Source organism: Phycodurus eques, chromosome 10 (assembly GCF_024500275.1).
Source record: "Phycodurus eques isolate BA_2022a chromosome 10, UOR_Pequ_1.1, whole genome shotgun sequence".
In the NCBI taxonomy this organism is placed as follows: domain Eukaryota; kingdom Metazoa; phylum Chordata; class Actinopteri; order Syngnathiformes; family Syngnathidae; genus Phycodurus; species Phycodurus eques.
Window position 1 is genome coordinate 18,298,782 of NC_084534.1, and position 27,582 is coordinate 18,326,363.

The following is a 27,582-nucleotide window of genomic DNA, read 5'->3' on the forward strand; positions in this document are numbered from 1 at the left end:
TCCAAATCCATTAAAACCAGACGGAATTTCTTTTGTCTTAATAGCTAAGCTCGTCAAAATGAAAAGAAGTAGTGGACCTCCTCCTCCAGCACTCCATCTCATCCACACTCATTGCTTTCATCCTAACACTTCTTCAACTGCAACATTTCCACTCTCTCGCTGTCTTTTTTCCCTTCAGCTTAACACCCTGCACCGCCGTGTCATTCATTGGCCCCGCTCGCTTTTAAAAGCCTGCGGAAGTCGTCAAAAAAGACCTTGCCGTTGAACTGTCAGTCTACGTTACTAGCGAGCCGCAGCAGAGACAAACCGAAATATTAAAATCCCATTAAGGCAGATTTCTTTTGGCTCTCCAGCTCCCCTTGCAGCCGAGAAATGTAACTGGCGATACAAACGGGAAAGACACGAAAGAGCATAATGAGGGTAAACGTTAATGTATCGAGGGATGCTCCGCCACGTCAGTAGGTGATGCAGGGTTGCCATGGCTACGGCAGGGGATGCTTGTCTGTTTATTGCCAGCCTGCATAGCATTAACATGCATTTGACGCTTTTATTTTCGAGTCATATCACATATTGTTGCTTTATTTGGCATGGAAAAAAACAGAGATACTGCTTTTCATTAGGCAGTGATGTTGCTAACACAACATGAGTTGTCCTGGCTGGTCCACCGACATTAGAAACCACTAAAGTAGTCGTGCAGGGTTCCCATGGCAAAGACAGACTGATTACAAGCCAGCGTAGTATTGACATGAATTTGAAGCTATTTCGTGCTATTTTACAGTCAAATTATTACATATTGTTGCTTTAGCATCAGAAATAAATGGAGATACTGTTCATGCTGTTCATTGGATAGTGACATTAAACTGCATTGACTAAAACGGTGACAGGTCCGAACATTGCCATTAGCAATGACGCTAGTGCTAACGCAATATGAGAGAAGTCCTGGCTGGTCCATCAACATTACAGGAGTAGGTCATCCTGGGTTACTATGGCAACGACACATTGAGTATACACTAGCATAGCATCGATATGTATCTAAAGCTAGTATTCTTTTGTATTATTATTAGTATTGTTTTTCGAATATTATGAAACTACTGTAGATCTCAGGGAAATGAACAATATTATATTCTAATATACTGCATACAGCTAATTCTGGTAGTATTGCAACATTTTTTCCTCAAAGTGACTTTTTTTCTGGTAATATACTTAATAGTGCAGTATTATAACGCATATTATAGTGCTATGGCAATGTTGTATCCAGAAGAATGGAGTTCAACAGCAGAATCACAAGGTGTAAAAAGAAATGCACACAAAGGGTTTATGGATTTCTGCTCAATGACAGCGCTTCATGATGGTTTTGCTGAGCATATATACTGAAATTGCAGACTGGTCAGCGTGATTATCACACAGCCCTTGGTGCAAAAATGTGTATATGAAGAAAATAAGCAGCCTCACTGATGCAATTCCAGCGCAATTACTTCTATTCAGACTGGAAAGGTGTTTCTCGCATGGCACACTACAACATGCAAACCCTGCAGTGTTGTGTAAGGTGGCCAGCACACACCTTTGCTCCCTGATTTAACCTCCCTCCTGTCTCTTTTAACTACCCTGATAAATCCCGTGCAGACGGTCGCCAAGGCAACGCCTCACTTGCTCACTCTCTCTATACCGGAGGCGAGCGTATACCTTTGCCCAGCGAGCAGTCGGGAGAGCCAAAGTCCATCAGGCTGGAAATCTCTGCTGGGTAGCACATGTCCGTCACCACCGTCTTCTGCCTGTGATGCACGGCTGGATCTGGAAAGTTGGGGGGGAATCAATGTGACAATGAGCTTGGAAACTCAACTCGAAATTTGACATCAACTTTTATAGGAAAAGACAGCCCAGAACCCAAAAAAACAAAACTAATCGGTATTTCTAATGACATGGTATTCACGGTAAAGGGACTAAACATCAACATATCGTAAAAAAGATGATGACAGTCATGTCCAACCTCTTTACATTTTGCTACTCACAAATTCACCTATTCACAGGTTTGTGGGCGAACCTATCCTCTGAAAAGCTCACCAATTTGCTGTTTTTGTGCTCTTTATGAAATTCCCTGGGATGCCACAAGATGGCACCAAGTCTAACAGAAAATTAGTGCTATGGTTTGGTGCCATCTTGTGGCATCTAAACGCAACTATGAACCTTTTTATTTGGGGGAGTGCTGTTCACAGCAGGGCTTGCTGGTGACGGATTACGGTACAGTCATTGGTGTCAAGGAAGAACTAGGTGTGTCAAAAATATTCCAGGAATAGTATAAAAAATCACATATTTCAAACCCAAACTAGTTTAGAGTTATTAATAATAATAATACATTTTATTTGAAAGCACCTTTCAAGACCCTCAAGGACACAGTACATCAATAAAACAACAGTAAAGACAGAAATAAAACAATACCAAAATAAAAAATACAGGGCGGTGCAGTTATAGTGAGTAGGCGATCTTGAACAGGTGGGTTTTGAGTTTGGATTTCAGTAGAGAGACTTGCGGAGGTCTGGTGGCAAAGAGTTTCAGAGCTGAGGAGCAGAGCCTTCAGCTGCCGTGCTGTGATGGCGGGTGGAACAGTCAGGTGGATGGAAGAGGAGGATCTGAGGGCGCGGGCTGGAGTGGCGATGTGGAGGAGCTTCCACAAGTATGGAGGGACAAGGTTGTCAATGGCCTTGAAGGTATAATGGAGGAGTTTGAAGTTTTTAGTGTAGGGTTAAGGCAATATTAATAAGACAGAGGAATTATATCCAATGTGAAAGTTGTGAACAATGACTTTTACATCTCCTCAGCTTTTAACTCAGACAGTAAATCTTCCTTTTGAACAACAAAGGGACAGAATCAGACGATCAGTCATATGGTCTATAACAAGTTCTCCGCTGCCATGAAATAACCACAAAGTTGACGGAAGACTTTTTTTAACACCCTGACCAACTGACCTCCTTAAGTGCCCCCGGGGGACACAGTGAAGCTGCACGTCGCTAAACACGACACGTAAATCAAAGCAGCACAGTTATTTTTACTTGGCTGTAGCTGAACAACTTTGTATCTATATGAGCGTAGCAACGTGTCTTGGCGATCAATATATACTCCGCACGCAAGAAGCCCAAAAAGATTCTGCAAGTCCCCGTGAAGCCCATGTGAACCCTCCACACACCCCACCTGTCTACTCTCCCATGGCGACAAAAAGCCCCTTCAGGGACACACCCATTACACAGCGAGGGAGGAAGATGAGGGAGATGATGCTCCCCGCTCGGAACTAATGGTTTGAAAACCTCCACAGTGTAGGAGGAGGATGCTGGAAGTCTTTTTACTTGTTCATTAGTGTAGCGTGCACTTCAACGCCTCATTGACTTCAAGTCCTTGTGAAGTTTCTTCCTTTTTACACAAGTTGTTTGTGTACAAAACATGCAGCAGACTTGTGTCACAAAAGTTCTCTGGCTGCTTGAGACTGAGGCTGGATGAACTCAAAAGTAGGCCATTTTATATTTTTCTATGTTTCGAAAAATGTAGAAAAATTAAATTTCTGTTCACTATTTATAATAAAAAAAAATAAAAAAAAAGAGTGAATGTGGGAACATTCTCCCATTTCCTGAGCCAGTGCTTCAAATCTTTCTTGAGAATGACGTCAACGCTTTTACTTTAATTGATTCGAACAGTAATCGACATTTAATATAGTTTGCCATTTCGCCTAATTTAACTCTGCAATTCATCTTGATTGCATCCTCCTCGGCTGACACTGACAGCAGTGCTCCTGCAACTGACAGCAGAGTGTCTGGCTCTTGCTTTTCTTTACACACATTCACACACACATTTTGTCACAATGACAAAGGTTGAAACCTTTAGTAGTTTTGATAAAAACTGTTTGTTTACCTCTCTCTTTCTCCTTTTCTCTGCTCAAATGGGTTTCATTCACACATTTCATTCATCACAACGTGCCAACAAGTTTGTTTTACAACCCTCTTCCAGAATCAAGCCTGTACATGCGCAGTAAAAAAATTTAATAGTACATTGTATGAGAAGGCAGGGGGGGGGAATAATCAAAACGATCACGATAGATTAAGCATTTTGTGTAAATTAAAACTGAAACAATAATAATTGTTTTAAAAATAAAAAAAATATATATATTAATCAGTTATTATGAGATATTTGGGTCCCCTGGAGAGCGCAGAGCCCCAGCCAATAGCGCATGTTTTTCCAAATGGTAAGGTCACCCCTGATAATAATAATAATAACAATAATTCAGAAAATGTGTCTGTGAGTGAGCCATTCTGCACTTCCAGCCTACTGTTACATAACAGTGAGGCTAATTTACATAACATAAATAAATATATTGCACATTCATAATAAAGGTATGTCACCGACACTAAAACTAATGGGAACTGTTTTGAATTGTGAAAAAAAGCTTAATAAGTCTGCTTTAAAGCAATTTAGATTTCAACCAGCTGCCCTTTCTTTTACAACATTCATCATATAAGTATGATGCGGCAACAATAGTCAACACTAATCCAGTATGGCCTCTTGCAAGAGCGCTTTAGTGTTATCTTACTACCCATTGCTTTATTTCAAGAAACATTAAAATCATGTCAAAAGAGCAACAGCGGATTGCCAACAAACGCACTGTTGGCCCAACACATGCAAAAGTGCAACTGTATCAGCGCGCGCATACACATACATACATACACACACACACACACACACACACACACACACACACACACACACACACAAACACACACACACACAAGCATATTACAGCTCCGCTGCTTAATACTGCGTGTCACAGCTGGTACTGGCAGTCCTGGCAGGAGCTCATATGAGCTTTCCCGGACCAAAACAGCTAGGTGAGGTTGGGTTGGGAGAAAAAAAAAAAAAGGGAACATTAAGCGAGGAAATCTGCCTCTGGAAGGACTCCAGCAGAAAAATCTCTTGCACCTTTTTTTTTTTTTTTTTTTTGCCAATAGCTGCTAATGGCACTAAAAGATAAAACAAATAAAAGCTGTAAAAATGGTAGCAGCTGATCATTTTTTTGTGTTATCCACTCAATCCATTCTTTTAGAATGGATGAACTGGGGCTGAAGGAGTAAACTGCTGGGTGTTATTTCCCTTTCACCAGCCTTGCCAAAATAAATAAATAAATAGTGGCAATGCTAATGCAATCCATAAAATTATGAATAACAGAAAAAGCTTCATAAATTGGACAAAATCACTGCTGTTTCTTGTCTTATTTCACAGAAGTGATGGGGGGGGGGGGGGGGGAAAGAAAAAAAGAAAATGTGACAACCGTAACACAGGACCAATGAAATCTAATATAACATAGGGAAGTAGTAAACGTGTCCTGGCTGCTCAGTACAAACAACTAAGTCAACAATAATGATAAAACAAGATTGGCATCTATATGGGGAAAATGAGATGTGCCTTTAAGTCCTATGACGAGTTTCATAATGGTGTATCCACCATTATTATCCATCCACCCATTATTTTAACGGCGATTAACTTCTATGTCTTCTATGTCTTTGTATTATTAATCACAACCATTGACTGCTTTTCTATTCTAAGACTAATATCCATGTTAATTTGTTCCGTTACAATCGTATTTAAAATCATATTTCCCGATTGAAATGAATGGAATGCATTTATCAATTCGAGCCTCCCCCACAAAAAATGTGTAATATGTTTTTTTTTAAAAGAAAAGTAGCGCTCTAAAACAATTTATTTTACAGAAAAAACATACAGTAATGACACAATTAAACAGAATGTAAATAATTCCTTTTCTTTTTTTTTCTTTTTTTGATTTATTCCTTAACTTCAACATCGGCTAACTTATTAAAAAATAATAATAATACTACATTCCCGTACAGTAAATCAAAATTTGTGATGGCAACAGTTTGACCCAGGAACAGACTAAATCAATTACCAGTATTTCCTACTGTGTAAATCTTGCAGTCTTGGAATGGATTGTGCTAGAGCTTAGACATTGTTCTGCGGTATCCTAGTGAGATCAAGCGTGTGCGAGGAGTTAAAGGGCATAACTAGCTGTGCGCAATAATAAAAGATTGAAGGGATCTAGTGAGAAAAGTCCTCATCAAGCTGCATAATACAGAGAAACACTAACGCTTCCATTGGACTCTTCTTCCTCTGCTGCTTTTATGCTCTAATAGCAATACACTGTGAGGCGTAGTAGTCAAAGAACACTATATAAAATAATATCAATAATAGAACTAAAACTAGCTTGTTAGCAGCTCTGGATGAGACAAGTACAGAAAGACAACGTGGTGGAACCTGCACACTTTCTCTTCAAACTGAATATGCAATGCCATTTTTTTTTTTATTTTTTATTTTTTTTTACATAAATAAAAGGCAACATGTTCCTCGATTGTAAGAGTCAAAAAGCCTGTATGGTTCCTCTGAGTTGATGTGGAAAATAATAATACACCATATTGGCACAGTTGATCTTAATTTGGCTGACACTACTCAATATTGGACCGTATTGGCAAGCTTTGCGTGCCTATTTTTGCTGCTATAACATATTAAATGACCGATTCTGGGATGGATAAAGGATTTGTTTAAGTTTTCAAAACCCTTCGATGCCACACACTTGTAGAAACATGTTTAATATGTTCTTGCACTTGAAGATGTAGACAATGAATTTATACAAACATTTTACAGTTCGATGTAAAAAAAAAAATGCATTGAAAATGTCCAAAAATCAAATATTTTATCATATAATATTTCATTTTTTTAAAAAATTCAATTTTTAGATTTCTATACAAATTTTATTCGAATAAAGTCAAAAATCAATAACAGCATGATTTGCAGGAGGCAGTCATACAACAACATTCCAGTGAAAAACTACTTTGTGCAGATTGATGAATTATTCGTCTTTTAAAAGTGTCACATTCTTAAAAGGTGAAAACTTTGATTTAATTTTAGTAAATACCACATTCATAGAATGCATTTTCCCGCAACAAATAAGAGATGCTGAATTGTGAATGCCATATTTTGCAATAAAAAAAGGGTAATATTGTAATGCTTGGGGGATTTTGATTTCATTAAATTGGCAAAAAACAAACCCCTCCCAAAAGATTAGTTTCCCACTTACTTATTTGTATAAAATCCTATAGTTAATTCACTCATAATAGAACATTTTCCATTATACCCTACCATGTTGAGTTTAGCAGTGTACTAGTAATGGTAAGACGATTTAGATGATACTAATGAATGGAAAAGAGTCACATGAGTATCCATCCATTGTATAGCGCTTGTCCTCATAAGAGCCACGGTTGAACTGTAGCCCATCCCAGCTGACCACTACTAGAACTCTATTCCTCTGCAAGATGAAGTGTCTATTGTGGAGCTTGTCGCTTGGATGTGACTTTAGAAAATGTATTACCACAAATAACATGGAGAGAGCGACCTTGTGTGCCACGCGATGACAATAAGTGCTAAATCTTGAAGGTCACTGCTATCCCGCTGACTCAGCGTTTCACTCTGCAATGTCTCAGCAGGAGCTGCAGATCATCACTCCTCTTCAGGACCGATGACTTCTAGTGTAGCGGAGAAGCACTTTGCAATATAGCACCGCCTCTAATGCGTTCGGAGACTATGCGAGGAATTGTAAATTAGCGAACGGTGTTTTATACACTCCATAAACACGCCAACCTGCTCGTCTTCATGCATTTTACAAATATTGCAGCTGTTGTTAAAGCCTTGGTGTATTTTCAATGTTGCTGCTTATTTGTTTAAAGAAATAACAAGGCTGGAAACTCTCCAAATGATTAGCTGTTGGAAAACATAAAATGTTATTATTTTGGGGCTGGAAGTGGTTAGCACGTCTGCCTCATAGGCGATATGTTCTGGGTTTGAATCTCAGCTCAGGCCCTTTTTCAAAAACTTGCACGTTAGGCTCATTGAAGACTACATTGTACTGTATGTATTGTTGTTTATATGTGTGCCCTGTGATTGGCTGCGACCAGTCCAGGGTGTACCCCACCTCCCGACCAGACTCACCTAGGATAAGGAGCTTTCACAGCGCACTTGTTTTGCGCGGCATTCACCGCAGGTTAGGGTACAGGGAGGACAGCGACCTGGCTCAAACTTGCCATATTTGTCCCTGGTTGCTAAGCGACCGAACAAGAAGTAGCCTGGTGCCTTTTCCTGTTTGTTTGGACGTGATGTAGGCTTTAGTTCGGCAATATGGGTTTGTCACAGTTACAACGAAGAGCTCTGGCTGGATGAGGAGGAGACAAGCGGCAGCAAGTAAAAGGGAATGGGTTTATCCAATTGCAAAAGCATGGCAGGATCTTGGGGAGTTCAGGCTCGTCCGTGAGCTAGAGCTACTGCATTTGGTGACCGATTTGAGTTTTATTTCAGGCTTCCTCAACTTCCTTGTTGTTTTTTTTCACTGTAGATCATATTTAGCTCTTTTCACTCTGAAATCACTCGACACCCAATGTAATGCACCGATAGACCATGCAACAGCCCCTAGTACCAACATTTTCACCGACCCTATTCAAATGAAAAGGAGTGTGAAATGACGCTTCACTTCCACAAAACAAACTCATTTCCAGGCAGAGCACGATCAAAAACTTTGCTCATCATTTCCACCACTGATCACAGTCTGTTGATAACAGGCGTCATTATTCATCTTCATCAGAACATCATCAGCCTGCGTTCATCGCGACAAAGCCAGCTAGTTGCCACCGCAGACACAGCACACCAACAAACAGGAGGTGGTCACCATCCAAAAAGCTCCTCCACCTGTCGCACGCACAATAGTCCACTGACTTCAGTGCTCCACTGAGTGATTGATGTCGTCTCATTATCTGAAAGAGTACTGACTATATGGCAGTGCATTCCCTCCTCAGCCTCCTTCCTTCGTTCCTTCCCTTTGCATCATCCTTCATCAATCAGCTTTTCTCCGAGAATTAAAACCCCAAATCCCTCAGCTCATCTGTAGCGTGCCCCCCCTTTGGGATTCTGTCCTCTTTTCCTTGTGACTATTAAGATTCCCCTCCAGTCCCCGGTGGTCTAACTCCTGCTGCTCTCCACCCTCGCACTGTCACGCTGCCTCTAATGGCTCCGCCAGCCCCTCAACAAACGCCGCCGCCTCGTTCTGCGTCACCGATCAACATCGCTTCGATCCGCCATCGACAGAGAGCCAGGCGGCCTCGGGGAAACGGCAAAGAAATACGAGGAGCAGAGTGCAGCAAAGATGGATTTTTTTTTTTTTTTTTGCAATAACAGCAAACTGTCCTGAATCCTGATTGTTACCATACCTCAAGGTCTGCTTCTGTGTGCTAGAATATGACACTGCCAAACTTTTATCAGGCATACGGTACGAAGGTCCTCTTGAAATTACTTCGTTTCTTCTGCATTATTATTCTTAGGCTGAATAAACCTCGATTGTGAGGACCTTCCCATATTCTTTTTTTTTTTTTGTCCTGTTCAGCTGCATGGCCTTGAAGAATGGTGGATCTGTATGCCTTTGTGCTGGAACAGTTTTTCTGTGCAACAGGGGAGTTTCAAATACTCCCGTCAGCCCAATTATATTTTTTTTATCCTTTTAAATTAATCTGATGTTTATTGAAAATGCAGCCGGACAGAAAAGGGTTTTAGGGGACTGACAGGGGAACAGAGTGAACAAGGGGACTAGGGGTGAGAACCACAGCAGAACAATAGTGAGAGAGTCGAGCTATTGAAACACAAGTAACATTACAACAGCTATTTTTAGATTGGGGTGAGGGGGAGAGGTTGGAGGGGGGGACACCCAGTGAGGACATGCAATAACTAACCAAGAGAACCAGATAAGAGAGGACAGAAAAGGGGTAGGACAGGATGTGGGAAAATGAGCAAGGCAGCGCTACTGTCGAGTTGAGTTGATATGTTAGTATAACCTGTGTTGTTATAAGTGATCCCAGCACATGTAATTAAAGTATAAAGTGTTTCAATCGAACTTATTCGTGAATGAACACCATATCACATGCTTGTTAGTCAACTGGCCGTCCCATATTCAAAAACTCACCAAACTTTTATCAGATGGTTCGGTAGTAGAACATGGGAAAATTCAGCCCTTGAAGTTAGTAGCACCACGGAATTTGGTAGGCATGTCTATCATGAGTAAACCTACAAAAAAAGTCTTGCGTGTGGGTGTCTCTGGAACAATGCCCGGTGTTACTCTCTACCTCCCCTCTCTTCTCAATAATGGGAGGGGCACTGGCCAGGGTCATTTTGGACATTTCCAGGGCACCTTTATTATTAAACTCACGAAACCCAAATTTGAACCTTGCATACTAAACAGAAACGTGACCTTCTGTTGTTTGTGTGTAGGCGGAGATTCAAATTTAGATGACTTGCCATAATACACCAAACTAATAACACCACTCTACAATTTAGCCCCCAAAGCTAGTTTCACTTAGCAACATACAATTTCATAGAAATGTGTATCATTAGTAGACCTACAAAAAGGTCGTCAGCAGCTATGCTTGTAAAGACAAAGGAATTATGCCCTGTTGGTGTCATGCAGCCATTTATGGGTAATTTTGGCCTTTTATACAGTTCCAGCAAAGATGATGATAAAGATTGCTACTGAATTTGAACGGCGTATACTAGACGTGGATGATGTTAAAATGCAAAAAACTCTCACACCGCAACTCACAAGTTCAGAGCTTGATCAAATGTCTTGCGTGCGATGAAGGTCCTCATAAGAGATTAATCGACACTCCATGCTGGAGTGTCGATTAATTTTCCCGATTGCCTTCAATACCTACATACTTGCAATCCTCCATCCGACGTGCCTCCCAAATTGTATGCGTCCCGACAGGCATGAGTGGATCTAATGGGGCGCTGCAGAACTTGCCCCTATTGCAACTACTTCAAACCGTCCAAGGTCAATACCCTTACAGAAATTTTACTTTTCTAGCTTATCAATATTAATTGGACGTTTCCTGGCTGTTGGCTAAAAGATTTTTTTTTAACAATAATTACAATTCTGCACTTCCTGATTCAACCCAGAGGCAACATAACCTCCAGAGGCGCAACTTGAATCCGTTGGGGATGCTTACTGGCTTTGATAAATGAGTTTAGTGAGTTTTCTCTTCATAAACATTCTGAAAGCGGACCTCTGCAGGACGAAGCATTTTTTTCCTCATTGAAAAGTCAAAGAAAGATTTTAAATTCAAGTGATTAATTTAGCATAAAGGCTGTTTGCCATGTATTTCGATGGTCCTCTGTGGAGGGGAGGATGACTTTGGCTTTGACAAACAGCTGAGTTTAAAGCCTTAAGTGGGACTATTAAGAACATTCAAATGGCACCTGAGATAAGCCTAATATTACTAAGTGAATTTCTAAGATTAAATGAGCATTTTCGTCTGTCTTGCGCTTTAGCTTTGTCTTTAAAACTAGCCCAATGAGTGTGCCAAGTTCACTCTTCTAAGACAAAACCACAAAAGCAAAGGCAGAAAAGTAAATGGGTGTCACAAAGTAGTGCGGAAAAAGCAATTTGATTAAATTTGAGTCAAAGTAGCTAAGAAATTTCAAGCATGAGTTGGAACAACTTGACTTTACTTTAACCCCCGCAATGATTAGAAAATTCCCTCAGACACATGCCAACATCTTGTGGAAAGTCTTCGCAGAAAAGTGGAAGCTACTCCATATATACATCACTTCCTGTTGGTCTCATAGCCATGTGTCCCAATACCTTTGTCCATTTAAGGTACCTCAAGCATCCTGCATAAGGAACTTGTAGAGATGTGATCGTAGAGTTTTCATTGATTTATTTTTTTTCTTCTGAAATGGCTGTTTCAAACCAAGATGACTGACTTTCTGCATCTTTTCAAACATGTTCTTAGTTGTGGGTCTACTCATTACAGAAAACCTAACAAAATTTGGAGTTCCCAAGTAAAATGGGGTTTGCAAGTTGAATTTTGGAGTGGAGTTTTTAATTTCATGTTCTATGGCGAGTCATCAGACCTTGCGGTCATTCCCTGCCCACATACAATGACAGTATGACAATGAAAATTTGGTAGCAGTCTCACAAAATCTCTGGGTCGCGTTCATATTTTCTTTATCACCCAAAACATCCAAAATAATGCTAAAATGGCCGCTTCCAACCAAAATGGTAGACTTCCTGTGTCTATTCTGGCATGGCTTCTTGAGACTTTTTTGTGGGTTTACTCAAGATGAACTTGTCTACCAAATTTCATGTTACAAACTGAAACTGGCTTTGCGGGGTGAATTTTGGAATTGGAATTATTGGTTTTCATGTTATAGTCATCAAACTTCGCTGCTATGCCTTGCCCACACACAATAAAAAACAAAACATGCTCACAATTAAGTGTCATGCCTCTGTCTAGTATTCGGGGTTCAAATTTGGTAGTAATCAGACTAATTTTTTATAAGTGTGTTTTTGAAGGAATGGCCAAAATGAAATGAAAGACCACCAAAATGGCAGACTTTCTGTCTCTTTATGAGCATGGGTTCTTGAGACATTTTTGTGAGTATGCACATGATAGACATGCCTACTAAATTTCATGTTACTAAGTTAAACTCGCATTTGGGGCTGAATTAAAAAAAAAAAAAGAGACATCCACACTCTAGACGTGTTGTGGGAGATCAGTGGTGCCGTGAGAAATTATCCAATTTCAATCATTTATTACTATATATCTTTGTTCATCTATGCCAATCTATGCTAAATAGACTACAAAATTTGGTCGATGCAAAAATGTCTGCCTCGAGGCAATAACACATATTAATAAAAGCATATTTTCACCACCCGGAAAAAAATTGCGTCGCCCAGAACCATTTGGCCACTGTCCATGTTTCCCGCACGGAACTTTCTGGCAGACGGACGCACTGTTGCACCCACAATGGACCAGTGAAAAACAAAACAATAGAGGAGCGTCTGTAAGTGATTTTTAAGACACTATTAGATGTGTAATATACATATAACATGATGTATGAGTGAGCTGAATGGTAGTTAGCGTTTTTTTTTTAACCTAAAATTGTAATCGCTAGCGCGCTAAAGCTAATTGGAAATTCTAACCATTTAGCAAAAGCTATTTTTGTTGTCTCAAATTCTGTACAGTTTATACCATACACTCAGGACCAACATTTGCAGTTAAAGGAGAAAAGGTCAGCCCTCATAAATGAGAATAAAATGCATGTAAGTATTAAAAAAAAATAATTACTCGAGTACTCAACGAAATATCTATAGGATAATGGATTTGATAGTGACGGCCCTTATAGTGACTGGCAGAACAGTTAAATGCTCTTCCCAGATGTCAGAATTTTCAATAAACCTGTATAGCCACCCATTGCCATCCATACAAAAAAATAAAGCCATGGCTTCCTGGAAGTATATCCGGTTTGGTTTAAAACATACGGATTTCACATTTCTCACGATTTCCTCTACTGACCAAGAAAATGTGACAGCTGAAAGCTCACAAACTCATCACAACTTTGAGAATGGAGCGCTTTGCCTTTGGGCTTTTGACCCTCTTGGGTCACCATACTTTCTTGTTTCCTCGTTCATGTCATACCTAGTCACTTGTTGCTCGGTAGAGTTCATGTAAGGCTCAATCACATCTGTCTCAGGAGAAATTGAAAATGACAGCAGTATAAGGATTAGGAGACGAGACTCACTTTTGTGTGAGAATCCCTACATGTAATTCAATATGAAATACATGTCGCAGTGGGGAAAAGAAAATAGCAGCAGCACAACCTTGAAAAAAGAAAAGAAAAACACCCGACCTTCTCCAAAAAGTTTTGTCAATATGAAATATGCAGTAGAAAGACACCATAAAGCAAAAGTGTCATCTAGTGGGGCACATCCCCCTGTGCCCCGAACATAGTGGTTGCATGAAGATTCAGTCACACCCGCATCTCGTTTTATAACTTGAGCGTGCCATCTGAGTCGCAAATATTGTTAGAAGTCTCATCTATCATGTATGCACTCACGGACACGCAACTACATACACACACTTCAGACGTCCGCATATTGGCGATCACATGGTTCATTTACAGCAGCGTACGTGTCCATGCATGCATATCTCAACACAAGGCCATGGAAAACACACAACCTCGTGAAATCGGATGTCACCGCATTGCAGCTGCCTCAAGCGCGCACGCACACACACATCCCCACACACACGCGCACAGACATTTCTTTACCTCTATGCTTCTCAGAAGCACACAGGTTCCACGGTATACAACTGGGCCGCGGCATCTTGTGGGCGCGCAACACAAAGTCCATGTCAGCCCTTCCTCGCATGTGCACTCAAGTTCACTCTTAACACTCTCATGATGGGGCGGGCGGAGCATAAGCTTACTTGTGGCCAGATGTGGCGCAGATTAGCACAGGAACCAGCCCTCGCATCACTTTCATCCCCACTCTCCTCACAAAACCCACTAAAGCTTTTAGTCTCCGCACGGTCTCGCCGGCCCCCTGCTGGTGGCTCCTATACGGGTCAGACGCTATGACACGTTTCAAGTCACTCACAGTTCTGTCATCAGGAGGAATCTTTTAAGTTATCTACAAAGTTAGGAGCTCTCGAGCAACACAACAAACTAAACTACAAATTTCCATCGAAATTTCTTGTCGATGCTGAAGAGTTGGCACGGAACTGAAATACGGTAGACCGGTGGTCCCCAACCACCGGGCTCCGGACCGGTACCAGGCCACGGGTCATGTGGTACCGGGCTGCAAAGATATTATTAAAAATAAAATGTTTTTTTTTTCTTCATTCCAATTAGGAATTCATTGGGAACTCATTTTTAATTGACTGTCCCAATATCAATAAAAATTACCAATTTGCTTGCTTAAAATTGCTTTTTTAATCTATGTCTGTGTGTCATCCAGATCATGGTAATACGCAAAGGTTGAATCAATGCAACCGCTTTCTTTTTGTTTGTTCAATATGACTTTGGGGATTATGCTATTAGGCTAACGATATTAGGAACAGTTCCCGGTATGATGCACTGCAAACTACAAGCACAATAAAAAACTTATTCCACTGTGTACCACTCTGTAAGTGTCAATCAAAAGTGAGCATGATAAATTTTGTAAAGGCAGAATTCATTAGAAAGTCTTTCGATTGTGCAGGTGTGCCTAATGATGTGGCCCCACACTCTCGTGTGAAGGAGAGTTCTCCAGACCTCGCCACCTGCAGCTCACGTGCAGACAGCTGGCGACGGCTCAGCCGGCACTTCTCATTCAAGCCAAAGAATCCCTGGAGGCGCTTGGCTGCATTACAGCATCCTCATTACAGTTCGTCTCTCGCCGAGCTTGCGGCATCACAGCTCATTGGGCCGGTAAAAGTCTTCAGGTTGTTTCATATGGTTTTTGTAACCTTTCGGATTTTGGGCCTGCCTCCTCCACATCTTCTGCCTCGCCGCTTCCATTTGCCTCTAAAAATATTCTCCCGTCAACAGAGCTGCATTAAAGTAGTTTGATCATTGCGGACGTATTCTGCAGTTTAGCACAAAGGAGACATGCATGCATTACAGGAGAAGAGCCCTGGTGAGAGGCAGCAACACGACACTTACAAAAGCCTCCGCATCTTCTTTTTTTTCTTCTTTTTTTGGGCTCTGTATCCGCATGGAATAACAAAGGCGCTCAAGCTTATGTCACCGGCAATGAGTGTGTACGGAGCCGCTTTCAAACTGTCCAAACTGTTTTTCCGCATGAGATGATGAAGCTAAACCGGATGGCCCCCAATTCCCACGTCTCCACTTGTAAAAGATGCACGGTAATTTGGGAGAACGTTTGTAACCCAAGGGTAGCACGGTGGCCTCACAGTTGAGACATCCTGCACTTGAATCCCAGTTTCAGCCTTCATATGTGGAGCTTGCATGTTTTTTTTCTGGGTATATGCCATATGTCTAAAGGTGTGAATGTGAGTGTCAATGATTGCTTGTCTATACAGTATGTGCCATATGTGATTGACATCATTTTAGGTTCATTGAAGATGTAAATTGTCCATAGGTGTCAATGTGAGTGTGAATGGTTGTTTGTTTAAAAAGTGTACTGGGAGAGGTTCCAGCTGTCCCGCAACCCTAATGAGGACACGCACTATAGAAAATGGATGGCTGCATGGATCTTTGACTCAGCACCATAATGGCTGGAATTCCCCAGCTGTGTTGGCATGATGGCATTTGGAAGCGATGATGGACAGATTATTGCGGCTTCCCCTGCGAGCTCAGAAGACGCCTCCAACCGGGGCGTCAGCAGGAGAGAACGGGTTGCATCTGCAGATGTTGGCACACCTTTTTATTTATTCATAAAGTGTGCACATTGTGCGCTACTGGCTCACAGGGCCCGTGTTGAAAGGTCAAAACGCGGGCTAATTGGGGAAGATGCACAGATTAATAGGAATTAGGGCTCGACATTGACTAAAGGGATCTTTAATTGAGTCCAGATGGAGCAAAAGGAAAATGGAACCTGTTGGAACGAATGGACCAACCTCTTACAGCCAATTACTGTAGGTGCAACGACACATGGGAAATGCGTAACAGAGAGAAGCTGCTTGGAAAAGGTCAGGCTCCTTGTATTTAATACAGACCAGAAAAATCCATCCCTTTTATACAGTGCTTGTCCTCATTAAGGTCGCAGGTGAGAACTTGGTTTGTCATTCATACAGTCCTGTCGGCGTGTTTTTGTTTTTTGTCCGTTTTGTCATTTGCTAATGGGGCAGCCGGTGCTTGAGCCATGTGAACTCTACCTAGCAACAAAACATTTTGGTCGAATTGTATTCAAATTATTGACGTTCCACTGTGCAGTAATCCCTTGCTATGGGACCAAGCACTGCCTTGAATCGCCAAAACATGTGAGCGAGATATTGACATCCCCCTAAAAGTTTTGATAATTCCCGATATTAAACAGCTTAAACCATAAATATACCACAACCTTTGATCCCAATTAAGTTTAACATCATTTAGAACTCATCATTTTACAACATTACTCTTGCAAATAAATGGCTTACAGATGATTTGATTTCAAATAAAATGCACCAGAAGTGGGTGTGCACAGGTGGCAAAGACTCTCCGGAACATCCACTAACCATCCAGGCCAAATTTAGCTCCTTCCTGACACAAAGCTTGTCTCTCAGTCGAGATGTATCACTTCAAATATACTTCACGGACAGTGCTTTCCTACACAGACAGGCCTTTTGTGGCATTTCGTAGTATCCTAGGGCTTTTCAGAAAGAGCGCAAAAAAGCAAATACGTGAGGAGCGGTTCCACAGAAAAAGATGATAATAGGTGAATTTGTGATTAGTGAACTGCTAATGCGCAAAAGATGACTTGTAGTTTCAGGTAATTGAGTCATATTGTCCACTAGTGATGTGCCATATGGACTTTGGAAGTTCTGTATCTTGATATACTGTAGGTCATTTCATATCCCAAAAACGATATCTATCCCAATATAGTATTTTTCCTGAAAATGTTTTAGATCTTTTCTCTGTTTATTTAAAAAACACATACTGTATATAGAAAAAACATTAAATGGATAAAAGATAAATAAAAATACATGCTTTCCAGTGGGAAAAATACCATTCAAAATACTGTATCTGGTAGTACAACCAGTTTTCAAGGAATGTGCACTGTTGTTGTGTACATTGTAATGTACAATGTTGCTTACATCCATGCTCCTATAGCAGTGCTGTAAACGAGTATTTGTGCGTGATGTAGTAGCATTATTGCAGTTACAGTACATTACCCTTCATTCATTTTTCACACAATGTTAGTGCGGCATCCGAGGTGTAGGGTCACTTTTGTCACACAGAAACTCACAAACGGTGGCCATCCAATGCAGTCCTGCCCGAGGCTCAAACCCACGTTAACGGTGTCTCCCTGGTTGAGAGGCGAGCGTGCTAAACACCAACTGCCTCTACTCGAAAGGCTCACGAGGAGTGAGGTTTGACTAATGTACGTACTTTTGCACAGCGCGAGCTGGCATCTGTTACACATGCACACTGCAGAGACTCCGTTTATTGAACTCAGCTCACAAGAGACCAGCATAAAAGCCTTTTCACACTGCACTTGGCAAACTGTCTAACGCCCTGGACTTTCCCATTCATTGTGTGTGTGGTGAGGAGGGGGCGTCAGCGCATTTTGACATGACGCCCAGCGTCGCGTCAACGAGGAGGGCATCTGACGCCCAGCGTCGCGTCATCGGATGGAAAAATCTTCTATTTTGGAGCTTTGACGCGGTGACGTCAAAAAGCTCCTCCAATGGGAGAGAGGCTGGCAGCGTGATTTCTGAGTGTTATTTTGGCAGAGTTGTACTGTAAACGTCACGGGGGAAAAGGAGGAAGGTGTAATGTTTGCAGTGTCCCACTATCCCGAACTTTTGGCCAATAGGAAAATTATATACTGAGAGATCTCAGCTGGAGGCTTTCAAACTCCCTGCTCAGACTGAACTACACCCGAAGCGCTCATACTGGAACAAGAAAGCTCACAAACAAGCTGAACTGGGAGATACTGCCGTGAAATTCCCATTCCCTTTTTTTCATTTTTTTATTTTTGCTGCATAGTCATCTCCTCCTCCTTAAAATAAGTAACGTTAGGGCTTTGTTTCTCAACAATGACAAATACATATTGCCAGGTTGCGGTCCACTCAGCAGGGAACGCCTCCCGATTTCCTTCGAGGCTGATGCGTCATCACTTCCAAATATGGGATGGCCGCACCCACGTTGCCGTCGTTGTTTAACGCTGAGCAAGTGCAGTGTGAAAAGGCCTTGACAGTAACAGTTGTTTCTTTAACAAGCCACCCCCACGCCTCCGCTATCCATTCATGACGCTTAATCCGACTGTTACATTAGAGTAAGTAATGTATGTCTTAAACGGAAATCGCTTATTCATGCCTAATCTACAGTACCCCCCAACCTGCCATATTAGTGTAACAGTTGTTACACTAATGTAACAGGTTGGATTAAGACCTGCTCTACTGCCCACACTGCTCTTCTTGCGAATAATCTTCCATTTGCGGCATTTAAGTGGAGATTTCAGGAGAAATGACGTTGTTTGAAACGTCACAGTAATTTTGACACGTTGTGATATATTCCGCTGTATCACAGAGCCCTAATGTCCACAATGACAGTTGTCTTATGTATATGATGTCACGGGTGCAAATAAAGCCAAAACACTACTAAGTGGACGCCTAAGGCCGCCTTTCTGAAATCGTCTAAAAGCAGAAGCGAGGCAGAAGCATACTGAGCTCTCTCTCTTGCTCTAAAGGCACCTGTAAATTACTCCCACCAACGCCCCCACCCCACCTCCCGGTCTAATAACACCATAATGATCCGACTCTTAGGGTAGCACCGAGGTTCAGTGCGTTATGGACTGACCTCAGAATCAATTCAGCAGCATGCAGTCTATTAATGGACTTTTGTCATCTTGCCTCATAAGCCAAAGTGGGCACCGTAGCTCCTGCAAGACCTCGCAGTGGACACCGTGCAGCCCAGTGGCACACACGCACACACACACACACAGTCTCCATAACAGCGAGGTAATAGAGTCGTCATAAGCTGCTGACGCACGGCTGCCATAAAAAAAAAAGTATCATCACAATCTCTGCAACCACCAGACTGCTGCAGCACCAAACTGCGTTGTTGGAAGAATGAGAGCATGATGGTGGGATGGCGCGGAGGATTCATTAGTGGTTTGGGAGCGCATTCCCGAACAGAGAGTAGCGAGTCATCTGTCTCACAGGCGGTTACTCGGGAGAATTGGCGGGGAAAGCCCCCTGAATGCGAAACCTCAGAAAGGCTGCACTTCAACTTGGAAGTTTTTGGTGGCCATGTTTGAATGGAAGTCATTGTTCAGCAGCCAGGATGGAAGATTCCATTTCTGGTGTAGAGGAGCCTTTGTCAGACTTGAAAGCATAACCTAGACACGGAGTTTACTAAATCCAAATGTGTCCAAAATTCATATAAAATGACAAGAGACAGAAGAGGGAAAAAAAGGAAAATGACCGGTACTTTTTTTTTACGAGAAAAAAATCCTAGTGCCACCAGAATAAAATTGTTTTATTCCAAGAATGGACTTTTACTTTTACGAGAAAAAAAACAAACTAAACTAAACTTCAAATATTATAAAGCTGTAACATTTTCAGGCTAGCCGTACTTTTTTGAGAAAATATCTCCCTATATTATGAGAATAAAGTTAAATATTATGAGGATAAGGTAAAAATACTGCAAGCATAAAGTTGAAATAATATAAAGATATAACATTGACAAAGTCATATTTTTATGAGGATAAAACAAAAAATTAATCATACAAACATTACTCACACAATTTAAAAATAAATACATCAGGATGCTTAGATAATTGTTTGATAACAAGCCTTTGACTCTTAAATGTTATATTTTCTCAGCTCTGTAGTGTGAAATTGGGATCAAATCACGCTGAGTTGCCTTAAATTTCAATGTGGGATTAGTCTCATTGAAATGGATTAAAATGCTTATTTCCATTTCAGCATGGGTGCAGATTGAGCCTGACATGAAAAGCACACGTTAATAAGTTTTGTTTTGTTTAATATACACGTATTAAATAAATACATCCCCTAGAAATCCATCTATCCTTCCATTCTCCACACCGCTTATCCTGTTCAGGGTGGCGGGGTCCCCTAGAAATAGAAACCTCAATTAATCTGACAAGCTGTGAAAATTATTATTATTTAAGTGTAATGCAGTGGTGCCTTGAGATACAAGGGACCTGATTTATGAGTTTTTCAAGATACGAGTCGTCGGTCAGCTGATTTTCATTTATTTTTTACTTGCAAACTCAAACTTGAGATTCAAGCACTGCATGGGGCAGTGAACTCAACTCTCTTTCTAAAAATATACCAAAAAAATAAATAAATGCTCGAGTAGGTGAATCCGCGGGGGTCCACTGTATAACCCTTTACGGAACTGATATTTGACCACAAATATATACCATATGCTCTTTATCCTCTGCGAGGAGCTGAGCTTAACTGAGAGGAGCTGAGATGTCATTACTGTACAGAAGTCCACATACAGTTCTCCATATCTCTTTGGCTGTCGTATACTGCCTCTAGGTGGACAAGCAGTACAATGCCCATTCAATTGCTGGAGTGTAACAACTGTTTAATTCATTCAAATTTTATCTGTATTAAATGTCATTACTGTATGATTTTTATAAACCATACTGTAGTATTATAGAGTGCTGTGTTTCTCATTAAAAAAACACATAGCAAAATTGTTGCTTTTTGGGGGGTAGGCACAGATTAATGGCATTCCATTCATTTCAAAGGGGAAAGATGATTTGAGATACAAGCGATTTGAGGTATGAGCATGGTCAAGGAACGAATGAAACTCGTATCGCAAGGTACGACTGTAGCTTGAAGTTCTTTAAGCAACACGTGCAGAATATCCGATTTGAGGGCAAATGTAACCTGACATTTGCTTCCAAACATGACGTAAGTCTCCAGGAATGCATATACACAACCTCCACGGTATGTGTGCGCGTGTTGCCCGGCACAGCACGGCCACTCTAATTGGTGACCTGATAAATATTTGCGAAAAAAGCTCCCCGGTCCGGGTGAAGAGAGGTAGGAAAGCTTTTAGCGCTAATGTCAACAGGCTGTAGAGCGAAAACAATCATTCAAAAGTCAAATTTCATGCATGGGAGCCATGTAGATGCACAAGCACAAACATTATGCAGTGCAAATTAATGTGAACATGTGACCGCCTGGTACATGGACTCGATGTTTACATGACAACAACCTTTGTAAAAGCCCCCGCCCCCAAAAAAATGACTGAAAACGCTGTAATGTTAAATGTTAAGAAGAGAGGGAGACCGGGCGGAACTCATAAGTGCCGTAGCTCCCCGCAATATAAACATGGGCAGCCCAGAGTTTTTAGCAATACTGCTTATGAACCTGATTCCTTATCGATTCTCATTGTGTGAGGGAACGACAAACACCACATCAAAATAAACATATACAGTGCCATGAAAAAGTAGTAGCTGCATATGCATTTTTTTTGCATAGTTTCCCCACTTTAACGTTGAAGATGATCAAACAAATGAAATATCAGACAAATATAACCCATCCATCCACCCGTTTTCTGAGCCGCTTCCTCACTAGGGTCGCGGGCGTGCAGAAGCCTATCCCAGCTATCGTCGCGGGGCACACCCTGAACTGGTTGCCAGCCAATCGCAGCAAATATAACCCAAGTAAACAAAATGCAGTTTTTAAATGGTGATTGTATTTATTAAGGGGGGGTGATGGAAAACATGAATTAACTATGGCTAATCACATTTCTAAAAAAGAAACCGTTTTTTATTCTCATCTGTATTAATTATAGAGGACAGTTCAGCATGCTTGAGGAAAGGAAACATCACAAATTTATTCAAGTGAATGAAGAAACTACATGCACACAGAATAAGCTACAAGCACTTTTTTTTGTCTACTTGTGGTAGATAAATAGACTGAATAAAGTGTTGATAATTTATTTTGACTGACTAAACTGAACGGCATAGTGAAGCATTACAACGCCATGAAAAACAAGCATTTCTGGATTATGTCTAAAAGGTCAACCGAGCGGCCCGCCTGCGCGAAGAGATCCGGAGCGGCGTCAGAAGTGTTCTGGTTCTCCTCGGCCGCGGGGGAAATGTCACGCTTTGGGGGATGGACTGCCGGAGCTCTGCACTTCCTCAAAAGTCATTTTCTTCCACGCCGACTCCATTTTGCGCTCGGGGGGAGGATTGAAACGAGCGGCCCGGGCGACAACAATACCTACAGTAGCGACAGCGGCGGAGGCTCTCATCGCTGTTAAAGCAATGAGGCGTTTGAAATGGATGTTGGCTTCCTGCCTTCAGTGCTGTTTGAAGTTTGGAGTCAAAGCGGATTTGGATGATTCCAGGTGAAAATGCGTAAAGGAGGGCACCAAAAAACAACACAGCGCTGTGTCGAGAACCATACTCGAACCTCAAGCCGCGGTTAGAGATTTAAAATACAGTTTGACGCCAAAATTAAGGTTTCAAATGAAGGTTTGAATGTAAGGTTAGGGCTTCAAGCCGGGTATAGGGGTTCAAAAAAGGGTTAGGGTTTAAAATTTGTGGTTTGAAGGCAAGGTTAGGGTTTAAAATAAGGATTTAAAGTCTATGTTAGGGTTTCAAATTATGGTGTGAAGACAATGTCAGTGTTGCAAATTAGGCTGTCAAGGTAAAGTCAGGGCTTTAAAGCAGGGCTTCAAACCTGAGTTAGGGTTTCAAATTAAGGGTTTTTAAGTAGGGTTTCAAGATAACGTTAGTGCTAAGAATCAGGGTTTCAAATTAGGGTTTGAAGGCAAGATTAATGTTTCAACTCAGGATTTCAATGGAAGGTTGAGTTTCAAATGAGGCTTTGGACCCAAATTTAGTGTTTCAAAATTAGGATTCCAAGGGCAGTTCAGGGTTTCAATTTATGGTTTCCACGTAAGGTTAGGGCTTCAAATTAGGATTTCCGGGGAAGATTAGGGTTTCAAAGAAAATGTAGGGTTTCAAAATATGGGGAAAATAGTTTGGTTTGTTTTCTCTGCATTTCTATCAATAAAGGCTTCTAAAATGTCAAACTCGTTGAGTCCCTCTTTTTCAGCGCGCATTTATCAGATTCCTGTTGGCAGCATGTGAACCGTACCGTGCTAATCTGAACTGGACTGTTCCTCTCGGTGGAAACCTAAGGCAACTATCTAGAAGATTCCACAGGCTCCTAAAGTACAAAAAGGAAACGAAGCCTTTCCCCACAAACAAACCATGAATGAGTTCCCCACTTGTGACAGACGCAGTGTGGTGATAAATGCAAGCCGCACACTTGCCTCACGTCCTCCACTCGGTTTCCTTTTGTGATTGAAGAAACTTTGCGCCTATGAACATCATCTCCACACACAAAACAGCAGGAGTCCATTTCTTATTTGCAACTTGAGGTAGAGCAGAGGTCCTTCACTCCCGATCCGGACTCAATTGGTTTTTGTCCAACCAATAAGCGGTGCGTCTATGATGCGTGATTTCTATTTGGATCAGTGGTATCGACACTGATTACCAGCCTACATACTTAGTGATCTACATTCCTACTTAGTTACCCAAAAACCTACCCACTAAGTTGCCTACCAACCTAATGAATTACAGTACCTTCCTCCCTACTCAGTGACCTATCTACCTAGACGTAGTGAGTTACTTACCAACCGACCTACTACCTATTTAGTTACCTATCTAGACACTTACTGAACTATCTGCCTGCCTACTTAGTTATCTAAATATTTACCGACCGAAAATCTACTTACTTAGTTACCTAGCTACTTCATTATTTACTGCTTTACTTTGTTACTCCTGCGCGTACACAATTCAGAAGTTGCATCACAGCAAAAGTTGCAAACTTAAAACTACTGCAATGAAACGAAAGGCCTTCCTTTTCTATTTTCTTTTTTTTTTTTTCTTCAGGAGAACGCAGCTGCCATTCAGGATATCGCTTCTGCCCCCTCAGCTAACAGTCCACAGACGTGACACGCCGGGGTCAGCCTTCATCAGCCCCCCCACGCGCAGACCTGAACCGATGCTGAAACATGGAAATCAGTTCTGCACTGCAAACCTGCCACCCATTCAAGCCACGCATACAATAGCCAAGCGCTTCCTGTGCTCATGTGCACACATGAAAGTGAATTCGCGGCACTCAGCTGTCCCCCCCCCCCGACACCGGGGCGGCCAAAGTCAAGAGATCAAGCGCACACGCAGAGACACACGAACGCTCCCTCTGACAGACAGTCTGCAACGCTGTGCCAGGTCAGCACCAGGCCTTGTGTTGTTCCATCCTTGTGTTCCATTACAGCAACAACAAATAGACGCTCATCATTTATTCATTAGCCATTAATCAGTACTGAAATGGCCGGGGTTCCGGTAAGTATTCTGAAACACGTTTTACAAGTACAGGTAAACTCAACACTTAATAATCAAATAATAGAAATAATTATAAAGCGAGTGATTGAGAGCGAATAAGTAATATGTTTATTATTTGCAGCTTAATGCCACTGAGGTTATACAAAGCCAAATTTTAGGGAAGAAAATGCCTCTAAAGTCACACAAAATGTTAGAATTTGGACTGAGATTCGGTTCATTGAGCTTTGTGTATTTTTCTTTTTGTTTGGCTTTTGATGTGTTCTTTTGGTGTGTGAAAGAAGGAATAGGGGTGAGCAGAGAAGAACAAATGCGATCAAAGTTTGGTTGTTTTACATTGCTTAACATCTTTTCAAAGTTGTGTGGCAATTAAGAATGTAAAATCACCAAATACACCTTGTTATTACGTATTCGTAAGTCAACACAGAGCGTTTTTAAATATTCAATATTACCACTTAGAAAATAGCCTTATGTATACATTTTACATGATCTGATCTGGTCTATGATTTTATTTTAAAATATTCCATTCCAGGAACATTAATGTCAAGTATGAAGACAAGTTACTGTTTAATGAAACTAAAATAAAATGAGTCACCCTTTGAAGATGCTTAACACATAATGGAAAGGGCTCAGGAAGGTGTTTGCAGAGAAGCAGAGTACACCTTCGGACTGGTTTCCAGCCAATCACAGGGCACGTATAGACAAAGTAAAATTTACACTCACATTCACAACTATGGACAATTTAGAGTCGGCAAATGTCTTGCACCTGAACAAGTTCAATGGAGGACAATCAAGAACTGAACGAAGTTTAATTCTGCCTGATGAATGTAACTGCGAACGCGCTCATTCTGGTGGCTGTGAACATTTTTTTGGTTTGTTTATGTTCAAGAGTATCAAATTTGGTTCGGGACTTCCAGGAGAAAACTCGGCTGTACGCACGATATACAAGCCTTCGTATGCGGGGGGCTGAACATCGTATTTGGCAACCGATTCAGTGCGGCCGCCATTCATGTTTACATTAGGTAGTCAAGGCACGGTGTAGGATGCGTTCAAGGACACGCCGTAAATGGGAGTGAATGTGTTCTTCGGGTCTTTTGTCATACATAATGTGAAAATGGATTACTAGGAAAATTATTATTTCTCTCAGAGTGCTTTAGCTAAAACATTATATGATCACACTGACATAATAATTGAATTTATTTTGTCTTGCAATATAAGAATAGATAAGATAAAATATTTTGTTAATATAGTCAGGAGGAATACAAAGTGATCAGTGTCGGAGACTGAATGTGACTTTCACCATGGTTGAGTGTTTGTGTTTCCACATTAAGGACTATAGTCCTGCTTTTGTTTGAATTCCTCATTTAAAAAAAAAAAAAGACCATTCAAGCAATTTTTGAGACTGTTGGGTACTCGTGTGGACTGAATGGGTGGCAACAATGGGGTAATGCTTTATTTATGTAATGTAATAAATTATGTAAATGTAATAATAATTTTGAGGGTAAAAGCTAGCAGCAACGTATTAAAAAGGGGAAAAAAACAACAACTATAAAGTAGTTTGCTTTGGGAATGGTGAACTTAGTTCAAAATTTAGAATTATTAACTATGAATTGAACTAGTTCATTTTAAAAGTTATGAACTGAACTTTGAACCCGTTTGCGTAGAACATGAACTTTCCCAACACTGGTCTCCTCTTCAATGAACCGCATGTTTTTAGGAATGTGGGAACCTGCAGTACCCAGATGAAACCCACAAAAACATGGGGAGAACAAGCAAACGCCACACATGAAGGAGATTTGCACCCAGAAGCTCAGAACTGTGAGGCAGATGTGCTAACCACCATTTCACCACGCTGCCTAAATACCAACATTGAACATCGATATTTGAATGTGGTGATATTTTACATGTGGTGTAAAGCCAGGGGTAAACAACAACTCCCTCCTTAGTTCTGACTGGAGGAAGTGTGGCAAGGAAGAGGAAAAGTGAGGGAGAAGAGTCGGGGGGGGAAGCGTTGGGCAGCCTCTCTCCTGGCTATTGTTTGGACACATTTACTCTCACGCTGCGTTGACCACAGACGGGGCGTGGCTAGCAGGGGCCGTGCAGGGAACATGAGGGCGGAGGGGGCTAAAGTATTAGACGGCGGTGGGCCCACAGGGGAGCTTCAAGTGCATTGCATGCGTTCTTTGCATGTGCGTGGGTGCTCCCTGGACGGCGCTGGAAAAATAGAAAGAGTAACAATGGAGCTTGGGGGGGGTCAGCAGCGTAATAGCTCACGTTCCAGCGTGTGTACACAATGAAGTAAAAAGAGACGCCGGGCCTCCTGCAAAACTCAGCCCAGATGGTGGAGAAGAGAGAAGACTGCAATGACTCTGCAGCAGAGCGCATTAGAGGCACTTCGGCTTCTCCGCTGCAGAGATGATCACGGCGTTAAGAGGAGGACACTTCATCAACACTCTTTTACAGCAGGCTGCAGCGGGTTTTGCACGCTCACGCTTCATCATCCGCTTATATCCATCAGCAGCATGTGATTGTCAACGCTTCGACATTACAGCTGTTATAAAGTTGGAGTTGCAAACTAACGATGCACTAAACGACACCGACATGCATTACTCGCAATTACAACTTTACTACTAATGCCCATTTTAGCTACCAAGCAGACGCAGTAACAA

At 41.5% G+C, this 27,582-nt stretch overlaps 1 protein-coding gene across 2 annotated transcripts in view; it reads right to left on the reverse strand.

Moving 5' to 3' along the window:
* kaznb (kazrin, periplakin interacting protein b) overlaps positions 1-27,582 on the reverse strand; it is a 116,580-nt gene that overhangs the window by 35,303 nt on the left and 53,695 nt on the right. Inside the window, exons 1-2 of one of the 2 annotated variants that reach the window (XM_061687532.1) lie at positions 14,194-14,303; positions 1,684-1,791 (exon numbers count right to left, since the gene is read on the reverse strand). In XM_061687532.1, coding sequence (XP_061543516.1) covers positions 1,684-1,791; positions 14,194-14,293 — 208 coding nt within the window. In that variant the 5' untranslated portion in view covers positions 14,294-14,303. Of the gene's footprint in view, positions 1-1,683; positions 1,792-14,193; positions 14,304-27,582 lie in introns of those variants that run through there. The other variant, XM_061687534.1, reaches the window with a different exon arrangement.